Source organism: Malurus melanocephalus, unplaced genomic scaffold (assembly GCF_030028575.1).
Source record: "Malurus melanocephalus ecotype Western Australia unplaced genomic scaffold, MMel_1.1 scaffold_44, whole genome shotgun sequence".
NCBI lineage: Eukaryota > Metazoa > Chordata > Aves > Passeriformes > Maluridae > Malurus > Malurus melanocephalus.
In genome coordinates, this window is record NW_026623276.1 from 2,397,201 (window position 1) to 2,413,919 (window position 16,719).

Genomic DNA, 16,719 nt, shown 5'->3' on the forward strand with positions numbered 1-16,719 from the left:
ATGTCAGTGAACTTAATACAGTCATAAAAAAAATGAAAAGGTGGAGGCAAATCAACCAAAAAAACATGAAAATCTAGACTTCTTGATTTCTCTAACACCTTGTAAAATTACAGCTTCACGAGTATACAGGCAGCCCGCGTGATTTATGCTGCCTCTTCACAGCTTACACATTTTACATCTCTTGATGACTGTCAGCATTAGTTTTCCTAACAGTAGAAACCCTTGGCTGCTTTTTAAATTCAAAGTAAAGCTACTCCTGTAGAAATGCACCTTGCTTACAGTAAACAAGTGCCAACATCAGTGTACCAGAACACACTGTAATTTGCACGTCTAGACTTTATTATTACAGCATTTTAGTTGCAATTTACCCCAGACACACAAGTCAATGTAATTTTACACCTCATTATGTCTGCTGYTGCTTTCCCAAGCAAAATCAGCATTTAAAAAGAACTGCAGAATTTCAGCATTACTAAAAAACTCTGGAAATGGCAGTAGGTGCCAATCTAAAGAGCAAAAATCACTTTGCCACAATCCCTCCCTCTTCCCATTAGTCATTATCTATTCATAATGGGGTTTATGCTATTTTTGAGATTCATGAAATAMAAAATTACAACATAGGACTTTTTATTAATAAATTACTCAAGTAAAAGATTTTGAGCCTGCAGGAGTAGTCTGTTACACRTAAAGGAAARCAGAAAAGTAATCCACAACMTAATCTGGGTCTGGAGAGACCACARGTCTTTCCAACTGCTCCAAATTTCCTATTATAATGTACATGTTTAAGTAAGATATGTTTAATCATCTTACTATATTATATCCCCTTCCAGTGTATGACAGGAGATTAAAGCAGGTCATAATTATCCCTTATATTGCTTGACAAGCTCACAGTCAAKGTGATTGGTGATCTGTAAGATCAGTGTGCTCCAGCCCCAGGTTTGAAATTGCTGATGTTTCTGATACAGCAAGCCAGCAAACTCAACATACAGGAACTTCCTGAAATTACATCAACTGCTTCTATTTATCGGTACTTCCCAGCTCTGTGACCTTCAAAGGACATACAAGCATTCACATGTGATTTGTCCTTACTGCTCTATTGTTCTGCAGGCCTTGGTGGATTATACCCAGGGAGATTTATGGACAGTTAGTTTCATGGGATGTACAGGCTGTTCCAAAAAAACCCAAACAAGCCTAACTCCAAAACCCCCCACCACCAAAAGCCACCTTATCTTTTCAACAGTGTTCCCTCCTGCAAATAAGTGGGATTTCTGAAACTCCACACCTGCATTGTGAAGGATGCCAGCTCAGAGTGGTGGTTGAATAATAAATATAAATTAGTCTATTACAGCAGGTCATGAGAATAAGGAAATGAAAACATTATTCAATATGGTATTTACTTACTCAAGCAGAATGGTTATTAAAAAAAAAATGGAAACATTACAAAGTGCCCTGGGCATTACACTGCAAATGCGCCTCGTACTTAGAAACCATTGCAATGTCTAAATGCTTAGGAAGATTTATAAGCAGCAGCCATGAAAACACCATGCCAGTCATTTTCAAAAGGGTCTTTCCATAAATTACTTTATTTCTCATTAAATGAGCACAGAGTCATTACCATATTAATAACAGATATGTTTATTATTACATATCCATCAGTGCGGCTTTCAATACCACTTGAAACATGCAAATCGTCCTAAGGACGAATCAGTTTTCCAGTGCTTCTTATTTAATACACAACTGCAAAGCCATTATAAATTACTGAGGAGGTATTTGGTTAAGAAATAAAATAAAATAAAACCATACTGCCCATACCATGAAATTCCTGAATTACCCAGAGCTTTTGTGTTTGTTTTTTTGTTTTTTTGCATTGCCTACACATCTTTTGGCTTATGAACAAGAACTGGTCTTTCTTTGTAAGAGGAATTCTCATTCAGAGACTGTACTTAATTTAGAAAATGCATCTAGAATCTACAATACTTGAACCAATTAAAATTCAGTAAAAAGTACTGATATGCAATATTTTTGAGAGGTTTCTTTTGTTTAGGTTTAGGTTTCTATGTTTACCGACATGGCAATAATACAATTATCTCAAATTAAGGCACTAAAAGAACAATGTAAAACCAAGTAAAAGTGTTCTAAGAATAATTTACAGYTCAAACAGTGCATATATTTCTTAAATGTTTGTTAACTTAATGTACGTGATCACTTAAAATTGTAAGGCAATACATTATACAGTAATAGAAATGATGTACCCCAAAATATGCTTCCAAACTCGATGGTTCTTTTTACTGTTAGTTTCTAATGCCTCTAACAATAAAATAATTCAGTATGGCTTGGCAAAAATGCATAGATTAAAGGCAATTACTTTTTTCCCCCCTTTACAAACCTGCTGCATCAGTATTTTGTAAAGCATAATGCAAAATATTTAACACTTTGATCCATTCCATAGTGGGTGGTTAGCATTAAGGCTGTAAAGAACTCTGCAGTGAAGGCACTGAAGTTCAAGTGATAAGGCTTCATTTTAAGCTAGTTCTGCAGTCTTCAAGAGCAACTTAAGAGTCTTGAAAGCAATTGCAGTCCTTCTCATTGAGAAACCTTCCTCTTCTACTCCGTTTCATATGCTCATCTTGACATAAATATCCCCTTCACAGGGTTAACAGTCCTTTTCTTTCACTGGTACGAAGAAAGTTGGCTGCATTTCATCRTGACTGACAGGCTTTTTTAAAAAAATCCAAAAAGGCAGCACCTTTTTTATACACCTAGCTAAGCTTTATTTGCTTTAACTTGCATTACATAGTAATAATTAATCTAATCTATCTTGAGGCAAACCCGCAATTAAACACCCTCAGCGTGCTTTTGTGCCAAAGCAAGGAGGAGAGACAGTAATAGCAATCTTAACCCTGAAGCCTGTGATAGTTATGTTGAAAGGAACAACAGCCCGTCTGCACTGCTCTGTGTGGTTAAAAAAAGCCCTGTTTCTCTGACTGCATCCCATGAGGTTCCATAAGCACTGTACATGTGGTTAGCTGGAACAAAGAAGAAAACAGACAATTAATAACAAATATAAAAATTAGCTTTGTAACATTAGTGCATGTTTGCCAAGAGCTTCAGTGAAGAAAATACTTTTTAACAGACTTACTTTCCAACTGACAAGGTACAATAATATGATCATACCTACATACAAATTATTCTCAATTTCAAACAACATTTAGCAAACACAGAGATCAGACAGATGATACTATTACTAAAGCTTTACAAGTAAGCAATTAATAGTCAACAGTCATGGGTGTATTCATGGCAAATGCAAGGTGACCCCCTTTTACTTGCAGGACAAGAAAAGTCTTTCTAGGCGAAGAGCACGCACATGCAGTTGCCAGAGCTCATCTGATGCACAGGAATTTTGGTTGGTTGGTTGTTTTCTTTTTTAAACATGCATTAACTTGACCAAGTGCCCAAGTCCAACTCTATTAAAACAAAACATCTCAGCTGTGCTGATACAACGTGAATAAATCAGCAGAATGTAAGCTATGAAGTGTGGRTTCCGATCTTGAAGCAGTATTGCAAATGCCAGCAAGTTCATMATGAAGTTCTGATTCACACTCATTCATGGTAAGTTACTGAAATAAGGAATAGAACTTCAGATGAACTTTTATGTGTGAAGCTCTTTTTAATGGGTTTGACACACCTCTCCATGAAGTCAAGGAAGTGCTGCCTACCAACTGCAAAGAAAGGTGGGTCAGACCCTGAGTAAAATGTACTGAAATGTCATCAAGCACGTGTTACAGTCTGTATCCATTCAACAAAACAGTTAATGCCTGCTTACATGGTAGGACTCCATCACCGAGAACAAGTTCTGCTATACTGTCTGACAAGAGAACAATTTTCAGATACTTAGTAAAAGCTAGACATGTACATCCCATAAAAATCATTGCTGCTTCTCTTATTCCCACACCTAGGTAAAGAGGTGAGGGAGGAGGAGAACTGTAGGATGCAGCCTCTTGAGTTCAGAGAAGCTGATCTAACAATTGACTGCCTCCTGAAAGGAAAAGAGCCTGCTGTTCCTCYGCTTTATCACCTTCCTGACCCCAGGAGAGCATCCTCCTATTTACCTGTCCTCATCTTCGGCAATCACTGCACTTGTCAGTGCCCTGACCCACTCACTAGCTTGGCACAGTAAGTCTACATTTTTTTTGACACTCAGGAAACTGAATTGTGGCCCTTCACAGAAGGGTCCAAAATGGATCATTTCAAGCACTTACCTAGGATCCAAGGACAGAAGAGAATGAAGACAGAAAGGGAAAATCCTCCCTTTTAAGTAGCAACAGGCTGTCAGATTAGCTCAGCTACTGTGCTTAGCTACCAGTTAAGTGTTCAGTACATAAGACAGCACTGTAAATTTATTTAATAAGCTGAATTTAATTACTGGTACATGAGAAGCAAATTTTCCTAAAATAAATCCATTGCTTCTTTTTTTTTAAACACACGGGAGAGACTATGTAGTGGTATTAGGGCAGAGGCTGGATGTAGTCCACCACAGCAGCACTTGCCTAGTTTATAGATACAACTTACAAAAAATTTGTCCAAGAAAGCCACAAAAATGTCCACAGTAGAATTGCCAGAATGAAAAGTTCCAGCATGACCTTTTTCTAATGGTTCTTTGCTCAATGCAACTGAATCTTTTCATTGTTTGCTCGCATTGCTCCGCAGGTGCCACACAAGCCATACTACACTCCAGTCAACCCAGTGGCAGCTGTCTGATGGGGACAGAGTGTGTCACAAAGACACCCCAAGGAGCTCCTTGAGTATCAGGGAGGTGCAGGAGCCCCCACCTGCCTCCAGGGAGCATGACAGGTGGAAGCACACACACACCCAGCGCTCCCGCTGCTCAAGTGCTGTGCCTCTCTAAATGCCTTACACTCAACAGGACTCTTTTTTCAATCTCTGCCCACAATATGCCGCATTAAAACTGCTGTAATTAATTATATATTCTAAAAAGCTCTGTCAGTATTTTACATCATCAAGAAGCAAGATATCAATTATGTCATCAAGTTCACTAATGGATTTGGGGTCAGACCAGAAGAGTAATGTAAATGTTAACTGATCCATGTCATGGCTTGTCAGATAAATTCAAGAAGCCAAAGAGATAAGATACCATGCAGGTATTAACTTCTGAACTGACAGAAAACATAAGAGCTTTATTTCTTCCCAAGAAACTGGAAGATCTCATTGGGTAATTTGAGAAAGGTGTGAGCAGAGGTTGTACACCAGGGAGGATGGAGAAAACTTAAGAGWGCAGCATTTGAAACAGCTAATCTGACCTGACATTCATTCATGCAACACCATCATCCTCACCCTTCCTCCTTTCCTCCCCAAACTGCTACCACTACTGAACCCAACAGAAAATCATAAGCTTTTTGTCTGTGTGTGTCTCTTTTTGTTGTCATGCTTTGGGGATTTTTTTTTTTGGTTTTCCTTTAGTCAAAACAATCCTGGATTAATTTTCTGCTGGAAAATAGATCAGTTCACTCTCGTAATCCATGAAGCATGAACTGACTGACACAAGATGAAGCTCAGGAATGCACAGCTGTCCTCGTTCGGGTGTTGGTGAGCTATTAGACTCATTATACCTTTAAGATCTTAAAAACAGAGCTTTAACAATGTGCTTCTCATTTTTAAAAAAAGTTCCACTCCCTATTTGTGTATTTCTGTTACTCCATAACAATCTTACAGGACAATGCCAATAGGATTAATAACAGAAATGGTCTGGATAACTAATCTCCCCAAACAGACCCATTCCTTTAAGAGCTACTGTAAACTTTCAAATATGCAAATCTATTCTTTCTATAACAGATTAGCTGCACACTTGTCCTTGCTAAAGGCAACTCCAAACCAGCACTTCTATTAAGACAGAGTGAAAAAGAATCAATTTATTGATTTAAGAAAATGGATTTTTCTCCCATTAAAGAGYATGGATGAAAGCTGGCTATTACAGTTACCAAAGGACCTCTCAAGGATAACTGGAAAAGAAAGCATATTCAGAATGCAATCCAAAGAGTCTTCTGGAAGAGAAAGTCTACAACTCTAAACATCTGAATGTGACATAAAGTATACAGTATCCTTACCAAGGCAAGGAYTGGCAGGAGGGAAGAAAGAATCTGTACATTCAAGAACAGAGTATGTTCTTTTTCAAATGTACGAGTATCTTCCAAGTATTGTTTTAGATTATCCAATTAATACTTCTTAAAGATGCAAGTAAATTATGTACTTAAATAATACTTTCCAACCCCACTGGTTGGTTGGTTGATTGGCTGGTTTGGGGGGAATCAGTTGTTCTGTTTGTTTTAGTTGGGTTTTTTTTACTGTACAAGAACACTCCCTCTTCAAAAGATTCTGAATCTAACAGCTCTTTTGGTAAGCAGTGTTGACTAATCTTATGCATTCACCTTTTTAAAGCTCTTTTAAAACTGTATTAATGATTTTTACATCATCAGTTCTGGAGGTTTTTCCAGAATTTATGGTGGGATGACCATTCAGTATCAATCATTCTACCTAATGCTTCTGAGTATCAGCATGATAGGCTTTTTCTTTCAGTCTGAGGTGGTCCAAGAGTCAGTGAAAAATTTTACTAATCAGTCAGGCAGCTCTTTAACCAGTACTGCTATCTTTGTCTGCCTTCACTAACTAGTTTTCAAAATCCTGATTATCACAGAAATAAAGGTATCATGCAATACATATAGCACTTCATTTTTTTCAGACACAAAACAGTATTTCTTACTGTTTACAGTACTGTGTACTGAAATACACAGGAGTATTTCTTCAACAGTCCTACTGTAAATAAAGACRATGTTAAACATCAGCTATTCATCATGTGTATTTAAAATTCAGTGGGTGTAATTTATTTCTAAAAATCTTTAAGAATCTGGCTAAAGCCTATGGAGGGCTCTAACATTTTTCAGTCAATCTTGGAAAATTTCCTGGGACTGAAGGAAAAATAAGTTTGAAAACACCATGAAGCTTTGYAAAACCTTCTGGAAGTTGGAAGAAATGGACATTTTTAGACAAGACAAATAGTTTGACAAGATTCTGTTGTATAGGTGCACACCATGTCAGTACATAATAAACATGGCTGAACGCCCCTGAAAGTAACAATTACAAATTTATCCTTATTTGGTACAATACTGAAGAGGCTACTATTTAGTATGCAATCTCTGATTTTACAGTCTTTTTAACTCAGCTTTATCACTGTGTGCTGTTCCACTCCACTCATCCTCGTTTTCCACAGATTTTTACAGTGGATACTTTAAGGAAAAATTGCTCACTTCCCAGGAAATTTCCCCACAAATCAGAAGTTTTTCTGTATTTCCACAAATCGTGTTTCTGTACTTCAGAACTTCAGCTTGATTAAGTGCTGGTGTTGAAAAAGGTCCCTTCCAACCCAAATCATTCTATGATCATTTATGTTTTAGGATGGAAGTCTTGGGAACAAGAATCTTTTGTATTTTTTCTCTACTGTTTCCTTCAAGGAGGATGTTTCAAGATACACTCCATTATCTCTTAACATGCAAAAGTTTGGTATTACTGCATTTCATGCCAGGAATGTTTGGTAACCCTGCCAATCTAGAAAGACTCTTTCCTTACTGAGACATTAGTTTTCACTCCATACTGTCAATTCAATCAGTTATTGGAGGAAAAAACAACACACATACTATATGAGGAAGCTAATGCAGGTTAAAATCAGTTTACAGTAACCTAAGAATTAAAAAATTGTATTTTACATYGTGCCTTGTTTAATACATAGGGTTACAAAAACAACTGCTGGGATAAGAGACAACAGGGAATGAGTAAGCCGGGAGAAAGAATGGAATTCGTACTTAAGGGACCTCACATCAAAAGAAATGGCCTAACAACAGACAGAATCTGTAAGATCCTCCTTTCAGCCCCATTTGCAGAAGATGTCTACCTAACAAAGGCTCTGAGTCARTTAATGCATGAGATGCCTATGTGTATCATCCTTGCTGCTAATGCCATTACTGACCTTASTGACCTATCTACTGAGCCTTGCCTTTAAACGGGAGAAAAAAGCAACAGCTTGATCCCATGCATTGGCAGGCCAGGTACCATCTCCATAGCACCTTTCTAAATGCAAAGATCTGACAAATTTACCATAGTAACAGAAGAATTATGCTCCTTCCTTTGGGATTTGAGCAAAGATTTAGATCAGCAGTTCAACAGCCGTAACTATGGAATTATTTCACAATTTCACATTAAATAGCATTTTTAACTGGGATTTTTTTTTCAGTCAAGAAGATCCATAGTTTTTGTAGATTATTTCTCACCTAGTTTTTCCAGAAGTATTTTTAACAACTTTTCGGAATGACTGGTTTGCTGAGGATCTTGTAGACAAAGTTCTAGGAGAAGCACGAACAAAGGTAGATGGTGGTGTCTTAGGGATCTTCTTTACTAAATGAGTCACCCACTTCTTCTGTTCATCTTGACAGGATGCCAATAAGAGCATATCTCTTGCTGAAGTTACATCATAACTCACTACAAGTAAAAGGAGGAAGACGATTCAGTGAAAACCAGGGTTCCTTATCAAAGTAAGAGGTGTGACACACCAACTGTGCCACTGAAAGGAACAATGGCACCTATATACACACTTGTATTGGATTTGTTTATGTATTTTTGGAATGCAACAAACAASATGAAAAATTATGAATGCAATATTTTTCAATGTTTGCTACTCTGTATTAAGATTCTTGATTCTAATATTTAAGAGATTATAAGACTTACATTAAATGAAATCTTAATAAGCTGAAAAGTTGTGTAGGTGCCTTATGGCCAAGTTCCAGAGTACATATCCTGAATGCTCCACAGCAGCACAGAGAAGAAACWTTTACTCCAATCTGTGAAGTGGCTGAAGAACATTCTGCAAAGTCTGCAGAGCTTGCTGATGCAGCCACTTCAATTGTCCCTAACGTGGGCCATGCATAAAGGCAGAGTAAATGGTCTGGACACCAAGGAGCTGCCCAACACTTGGGCACAAACGTTCAGAGAACCTTGTGCTTTTAGGGCCCTCGCAGAGCCCCATCGGTTACACCACCAAAAGCCTCCCCTACAGAGGTTTGTCACAGCTGCCTGTTCATAAGCAGTGTAATGGCCTATTGCTTTAATAGCAACACTCACATCTAAAATCATARAACTTTAGTTTTAGGTTTAGTTTTAAAGTGATTTTATTCACCTYTAATAGTTTAGCAGGTGTGACTTAACCACACAGAGAATACAAAACAGAAAAACCAAGAGTATACCTTTGCATGGTGCAATTAATTCCTCCTTTTTATCCAAGTGGTCTCTGTGGCACTTCACGTGGCATCTTCGACATTCTAGGGCAGCAGGGGGTTTAAAGACATGCCAAAGAGGTTTGGCACAGGCCTCACAGTTGGCTGGAAAGTGGTATAAYGTGGGAATAAATTCGTGGCCTTTGTGATTTAGAAAATTTGTCTTCTCTGCCGGCTGTACTGGTTCTACCTCCAAATCCTTCCTGCATTCCCCCTCATTAGCATAGAGAATCTGAAAAAGAATACTGCTATGTTACTGTTGAAGCACTAAGTACTTTTATTCCCTTTTCAAAGAAGCCACTTAACTTTTTCAAGAGAGTTAAATAGATAACAGAATACACTTCTTTTTACCTGGAATATTTTAGGGATTTCTTCAGTTTCAGCTCTATATACATCTCCTTGAGTTACAGGGCGGACATGAAACAGTTTACTAGATTGGAAGAAACATGAATCAGAAAATGCAAGAAGATTATATAGTATGTGAAAAAAGTTTTAAAACAGCACAAACTGCTTTGAAGTGCAAGTAATAGAACCTACTTCAAGACTGCAATATGATTTTAAGAATTAATTCATAAACCATACACATCTTGCCTACCCAAGTAAGACCAAAATATTTCACAGCATAGAAAGAGAGTTATCTTACAATGGGTTCAAGATTCATCATGGTAAATTTACTTAAGAAAAAGGTTTTCAAGTACTTCCTCAGAACACTAGGAARTCTAACATTATTGCTAGAAAAGCTTAGTGAAAATCTACATGGAAGTAACCATATTAAGTAAAATACTATCCAGTAGTTTTTTTGCTAAATCATGTTACRAATTGATAAAAAATCAATGCCAAAACACCACAAAATGAAATCTGGGGCACCAGCTGTCAAAAATACTATTAAAATTTAAAAAAAACATCATCTTATACTGGGTCAAGACTCTTTAAGTCCATCCATCCCGACATCCTGTTTTCAACAGTAGCTGTAGCAGATGTTTGTGAAAAGAGAGTAAGAAAAAGTTCAAAGAGAAAATAACTCTTTTCCTGGTTATGAGCAACTGGCAGCTTAAGCACTTCCTGAGTCTGAGATTCCTTCCAGACCACTGTATTTGTTAGTCACTGATACATCTATTCATGAATTCTAAAACCTTTTTTCAATTACTACTCTATAAGAACCCATAATGTCAATCAGCTGTTCAAACATCGCAGTCATGTACCAGAGATGGGCTTCAGTGATATTTAACACAATTTTCCTCATGTAAAACCAATGTAAAGGGATCACAATTAATATATTTTATCACTTTAAACAGAAACCGGCTGGAAAAGTTTGAAGTGCTTTGGGCTAGAACAGCAATGACCCTTTTCTCTTTAACTYTTATCAATTATAGGACAAAGAAAAAATAGTATCTTCTTATAGTATCTGCGTTAATGATACGCAGAAATACAGGCAGATATTTGCAACTAGTATGGGAAATTAAAAATTATTTATGGAATTTTTATTTCAAGCTTCTTGATTTGCTATCAGTTATTTCACAAACAACACTCTTGTCAATTTTGTATCTGAAACTAACAGTAACTTTACTTACTCTATATCTAGTACCATAGATGGATTAGACTGGTCCTTGTCCTTTTCATCATTGTAGAAGAGTATCTTTTTACTGCTCACCACGACATACTGTGGAAAGAAAGGGTAAACCAGTTGAAATTGCATTTTAAAAATCAATTACTTATCCTAAKGTACTCCCACATGCACATAAAAAACCTCAGTAAATGAAAGGTTTCAAATTAACACCAGGAAATATTTAAATCATCCTGCAGGCAGCTATACTACTGAGAGCTCTGCAATGTTACAGTTGCACTGATTCTTTTGCCATTTGAGCAYTCTAAAAAGTTTGTGATGACTCTGCAAGTCCATTTGCACACAAACACACAAATTTGCTACTGGCAGGTTACTACGAAACTTACTGTATCACTGAGAGTGATATAGTGAAAAAGTTATCACTTATTGATAATGCTGTAAACAACTTCTCTAGTTCTACAGACCTGCATGACTCACTCGTACTTTGCACCAAACTGCTGGTTTGTGCAAAGTAACTAAATAGGCTAAACTAACAGGCTAAAACAGAGTCCCATGGCTCCTGCTATTTCCTATATTGTCAATTTAATGGATTTATAAACTAAAGATCMAAAATGAATCAGCAGAAACAGAGGTCTGGTATACATTCCAAACCTAGGAATACACTGATATAGTTATGATCAAACATCTCTACCCTAAACACTTCACAGTAAGTTCAAGACTGGAATTCATGGCTTGCTGCACTTCACTGGGAGTTGCTARTCAASATCTTTGTTGGAACTGTCTACAAGCATAAGCTCAGTGACAGCTGTGACTGTTCCCTCCTCTGCAGTTTCAAATGTTTTAGGAGGAACTGAAAGGTATGAGGCACCGAAGAAGATTAAAAGGAATTAAACTGACAGCTCTGTCTTTACTGATCTCCAGATTCACATTTAATATAACCCAGCAGCAGGGGAAAGGACAGAAAAGCATGAGAGTGAATGCACTAATAGTTCACCTTGAATTCCWAGTGCTGGCTCGTAGCTGAATGGGTTTCTGCACAATGCAGATACTGATAATTTGAATAAATATTTACTCCTTCTACAAGGCGGGGAGGTTTCAACCTCATTTTACACAGGATTTGAAGCTGACCTCAAAACCTGAGTATGAAAGTCATCTTAAGTTTATACAACAGTATTTTAAAATGTGCTGCGCAAGGTGTGAGCTTCAGTTGTAAATCTCAATTACGCAAAAGCATCTAAAATGCCACAAAAGGGCATTTAGTTACAATTCCTTAATACAGAAAGCTTGATCAATTTAAGTACTCAGTTGCAATGGTGTGAACCCTCTTGTGATTTTTCCCATTGAAGAAAAGGACTGCGCTCCAATTCCTTTATCTACTCCCAATAGAAAGCTAATGCCTTTTTCATCTTTGAAGTGCGCACTTCTGCCTGTCACAGATAAGTGCAAGCCCTTAAGATGACAACTATCACAAATGCAAATTCTGACTGCAAAGGAATTTAATTATCACACTATATACAAGCCTTGGTGAAAGACCAAGTCAACCTCACCAAAAAAAGTTATGTACAACAGCCTCAATATCCTGTTGCGTACATAGAAAGAAGTCTTCTGACAGTAGTTCTGTTCTACAGTGGTTTTACTGAGGGATATTTTATCATCTTCACTTGGGATGAAATGAAGATCCAGATGAAAATACGGCTAACCTATTTTTGTGTTAGCCTTAAGTATAACTGAAGTTTAAACTCAGGTAAATTTTCTACACCCCTTTCTAACCAGCTAACCAGACATCAATCCAATTGCACTGCTAATGTAATTCTGCTTTTCCTTTAAGTTAATCTGGGCATACCTATGTTTGAGAATGCATACCTCCCACCTTCACAAAACTGGAAGCACAGGAGAATTTGGAAGACAAACACCTGAGRAGGCTGATTACCTGCCAGCTTGTTTCAGCTGCAGTACACTTCAGCCAACAGAATGCACATGTGAGTGAACATGGTCCCTCACTACTGTGTCTCACTGATACAAACCTCAGCTAGTTAAGGAACCTGATCAGCACAGTTCATCTCATTCATGACTGAGCCACCCACCTGCAGCTCAAATTTCTCTAAAGTGTAAGCATATTCAGACTAGGTAAGTATGAATGGATTAACTACCTAAAATATCTTGAGTTAATAAATATGCCTATACTGGGCATGCCTGAAGAAATTCTGACAGTCTTTCATCAGAGAAGCTGCATTTATCAGTTTAAAATTGCCATTGTCAGAAAACACAAAAATAACCTCAATTTAACAAAAAAACCAAACAAAAACCATAAAAGCCTTCTGGAATTATTCTGACAGGAAAACGACATAGCATTTTAGATAATCCAGAACAGAACAAAGCTACATGATTTGTGCCTAGGCATAGCCAATTCTGTAACAAGAGGAGTCAAGCAGCCTTAGCTGTCAAACAGAYCTACAGGAAGCATCCGCCATTTGATTTTGTTCCTGGTGGTGAACACCTTTTTTGTGGGTAAAAAACCTTCTCTTTCTGTATACTTCTGTTAATATAGCTGGTTTTATTGTGCTTGTCTTATTCTTGCTTTRTGCTTTCAGCAATTTGTTAACCCATAAATTCTGCTTTTGTTCCTTACTTAGGCAAAAGGGTGAGGGAAAGAGGGTGGCCATTAGTTGAAACAGGGCAGAACTTAACATTCAATCCCTGCAAGTCACAATAGGTAGTGACTTTAACTGATGTAACACCAAGGTCTGATATYGATGTAAAACTAGACAGGCCCGGAACCCAAAACACTTGGAGTGTAGAAGGAAGGCCATGTAAGCTCACTGAAAATAGCAGCACTTCAAAGAACAAGTTCAGCAGCTAAAGGCCCAATACAAACACTTAAGTGCTTCTTTGACAGGAATGAATCCCTTCTCCTTTAAATTTTAAAGGAACCACTTCCAGCTGTTGTAGAATGTGAATTTAAACAGGAGCATTTGAGAAATACCTTTCAACAGTAATCAGAAAGTTACTTTGAAAGTGCCATGAATAACTYAGTAATTCCGAGTAGCAGTCTTTGAATATAAGGAACATGGAGGAAAAGAAACTTTCATACAATTAGCTTTCAAAATGTAAAAAAAAAAAAATCTAGAAACCACGTTCACTTCTGTATTTAGTTGTACTAAAGGATGTTCAAAGGGGGGAACTGAAAGGCCAGAAAAGATCATCAGAAACTGATTCTAAGTATCTCAGTTTGAACACATGTTTCAAAGAACCAGATCATAACCTTTACAGAGGCAAAACAATCCTTTGTTTGCAGTGGGAATTTCTGCACAGAGATCCAGTTTCTGAAAGTAAACCAGTTGTTTTCAAGTGAAATGATAATTTTAAAGGTAAGGGAGATTTTTCTTTGGAAATCATGTGTGACAAGTTGATGCATTCTTCCATGACCTTCAGAACATTTAAGCATGGTATTSCCTACTCTCTGCTGCTGAGTTGCATGAAGAGGTWCTTCCTCAGTAACAGAACTATAAAAAAGCTTACTCRAAGAAATGTGATTTTTAATGGTTACAAGATGCTCACGGTTAAGTATTCCCTCACCCGTTGTAAATTTGCACAATGTCATTATTGAAGATTTCATACTGAACCTGAATTTCCTTGGGTTTTTTTCTTCAATAATGTACATACACTAAATTACTCTTAATTATTTTGTTTGTATCTTAAATATGAGTTGTAAACCCAATTCACCACATGCCTGAAAACCTTTCCAAGGAAATTGAGGATGAAAGAAAAAAGATGTTTGTACCTGTTTCTTCCAGCCATGCCGCTTTATATTTCCTTTGTTTGGTACTGAAAGCCAACCTTCAAGTCTTGATTCTGGTTTAAAAAAATGCACATTTAATAATTTTGTGTATTTATAATAATAAAGCAGAATAGCACAAAAGCACAGTATTACAAGAAAGGAAGATGTACTACATGCAGTAATGGGCAATTACCTATTCAGCAAAGCAGAATAAAAAGCACAGCTAAATAAAATGGAGATATAAGCATTTAATTCATGCTTCATCACAAGCCAACATCTGATTACACAGTTACTGCACAATAAAAGTAAAGCTGTTTTCCTTGATGCCAACATCTAACACTGTATGTAAATAGTCTGCAAAGAGCCAGGCAGGAAAGACTTTGCTTTGAAAATACGTTACAGTTTGAATTAAGAGATTTTCAATGTAAACATAATTTAACATTCAGAGGGGCTGTATGAAAATACTCAGCAGGAAGATGCAGGAAGTAAAACAAATCAGATCCACATTTTTCACGGGAAACAAAAAAAAAGGAGAGAGAGCACAAGAGCAAGCAAAGCTACATGGGTGTCCCATTACTCACAGAAGATAAGCATAGGAGATAATTAAGTAAGGAATGCAGGAAGAATCAACTAGATATAAAGAATAAGAGACAAGAGTTTTACTCAAATTTTCAATGAAAAATTCTCCAAAGAGTAATGTAATATTGAATTTTCCCACCATGAAACTATTGAAATAATTTAGCATGATACAAGAAAGGGTCACAAGAAAACTAGCATTCTGCCTAATGTGGTCTGTTGATTTAAAAAGCCCTTCCAGCTAACTGATGGTGGTTTCTAAAATTTAAAATTCTGAAGCCAGGTAACAGCAGCACTGGAAACTTCAAAAACTCTTAGTTAAGGCTTTCTGAAACATTCTCCATAACTATTTATGTCCTAGGGAGCTACTGGTTCCTTTTGTCCTTCAGGAATAACTCTGTGYGAGGTGTATCCCAGCATGCTCTGAAATGCATTCAAATATGTGAAAGTTATGGTCCATTTGCTTTGCTATGTAAAATTACAATGAGACTGACAGCCTAGCAAGTAATTAAAATTAGGCATGTAAAAGCCCTTCCCACATTAGYCTTACAGCATACAATATTTGGAAGTGGACTACATTTAAAAATATGGAATCATTTCCTAACATTTCACCAAACAGAATAGCTTCAGAATACTGGGGAACCACTGAACTACTGAAATCAGCTGCAAGAAAAGCATGTTAGCAGACCTCATTCCAATAAGAAACCTTCCCAGAAAAATGAAGGAAATTTGTACCTCGCTGCCTTTTCACATCTGTGTAAGAATTGTGGGGACTGGGGGATAGGGGTTCCCCACCTTTTCATCCCTACCCGCTCCTATCTCACTCTCCCCAATGCCTGATACTCAGCAGCTTAGGAAAATAAAATCTATTTCCTCCATGTCTACAGGCATCACAGACAATGCTTACCTTGTTTTGAGTACTTTAATTTTTGCACTAAGAGAAGGTTTTTCCATTTTTATAATTTATAGAAACATCCTAAAACTCAGATTTCCATTGCAAAACAAAGTGATAAATTGCTAATAAAGAACACAGTATGGTTGACTGAAGTTTAAAAGGAATACAGGAAGGATGACTTGTTTATAAAAAAAGAGCTGTGTTGAAATTATGAAAATCTGGAACGATCCAATGATGATGAATTTTAGAAGATGCTTATAGGGACAGTAGTTTTTCTAGGCTACCTTCTATTTCAGCATGTTCTGAAAATGGTTTGAAAGGAAGTAGGAAGTAAATGAAGTATTTCAAATGAATCCACTGACATTCTTTTCGTCTACTACAAATCTATTTTAGGAAGAAATTCTATTTGAATAAGAGATGATTTCTGAGCTGTGAATAATACCTACAGTTGAAAGTAACAGTTTCTTAATGTACTCCTTTCTAGCTTTTCAACAAAGCTAAAATTTGTCTGGAACCAAATGTACTCTTTCATTCCAACSTTGCCCCAAAGGTTCCTCTCAAGTAATATTTATAG

At 37.0% G+C, this 16,719-nt stretch overlaps 1 protein-coding gene across 1 annotated transcript in view; it reads right to left on the reverse strand.

Annotated features, from left to right (window-relative positions):
* Positions 1–1,560: 1,560 nt before the first annotated feature.
* Positions 1,561–16,719, reverse strand: part of ROCK1 (Rho associated coiled-coil containing protein kinase 1) — an 82,795-nt gene continuing 67,636 nt past the window's right edge. The window contains exons 28-33 of the mRNA XM_057364922.1: positions 14,678–14,748; positions 10,904–10,992; positions 9,684–9,762; positions 9,303–9,564; positions 8,334–8,541; positions 1,561–3,023 (exon numbers count right to left, since the gene is read on the reverse strand). Coding sequence (XP_057220905.1) covers positions 3,020–3,023; positions 8,334–8,541; positions 9,303–9,564; positions 9,684–9,762; positions 10,904–10,992; positions 14,678–14,748 — 713 coding nt within the window. The 3' untranslated portion in view covers positions 1,561–3,019. The remainder of the gene's footprint in view (positions 3,024–8,333; positions 8,542–9,302; positions 9,565–9,683; positions 9,763–10,903; positions 10,993–14,677; positions 14,749–16,719) is intronic.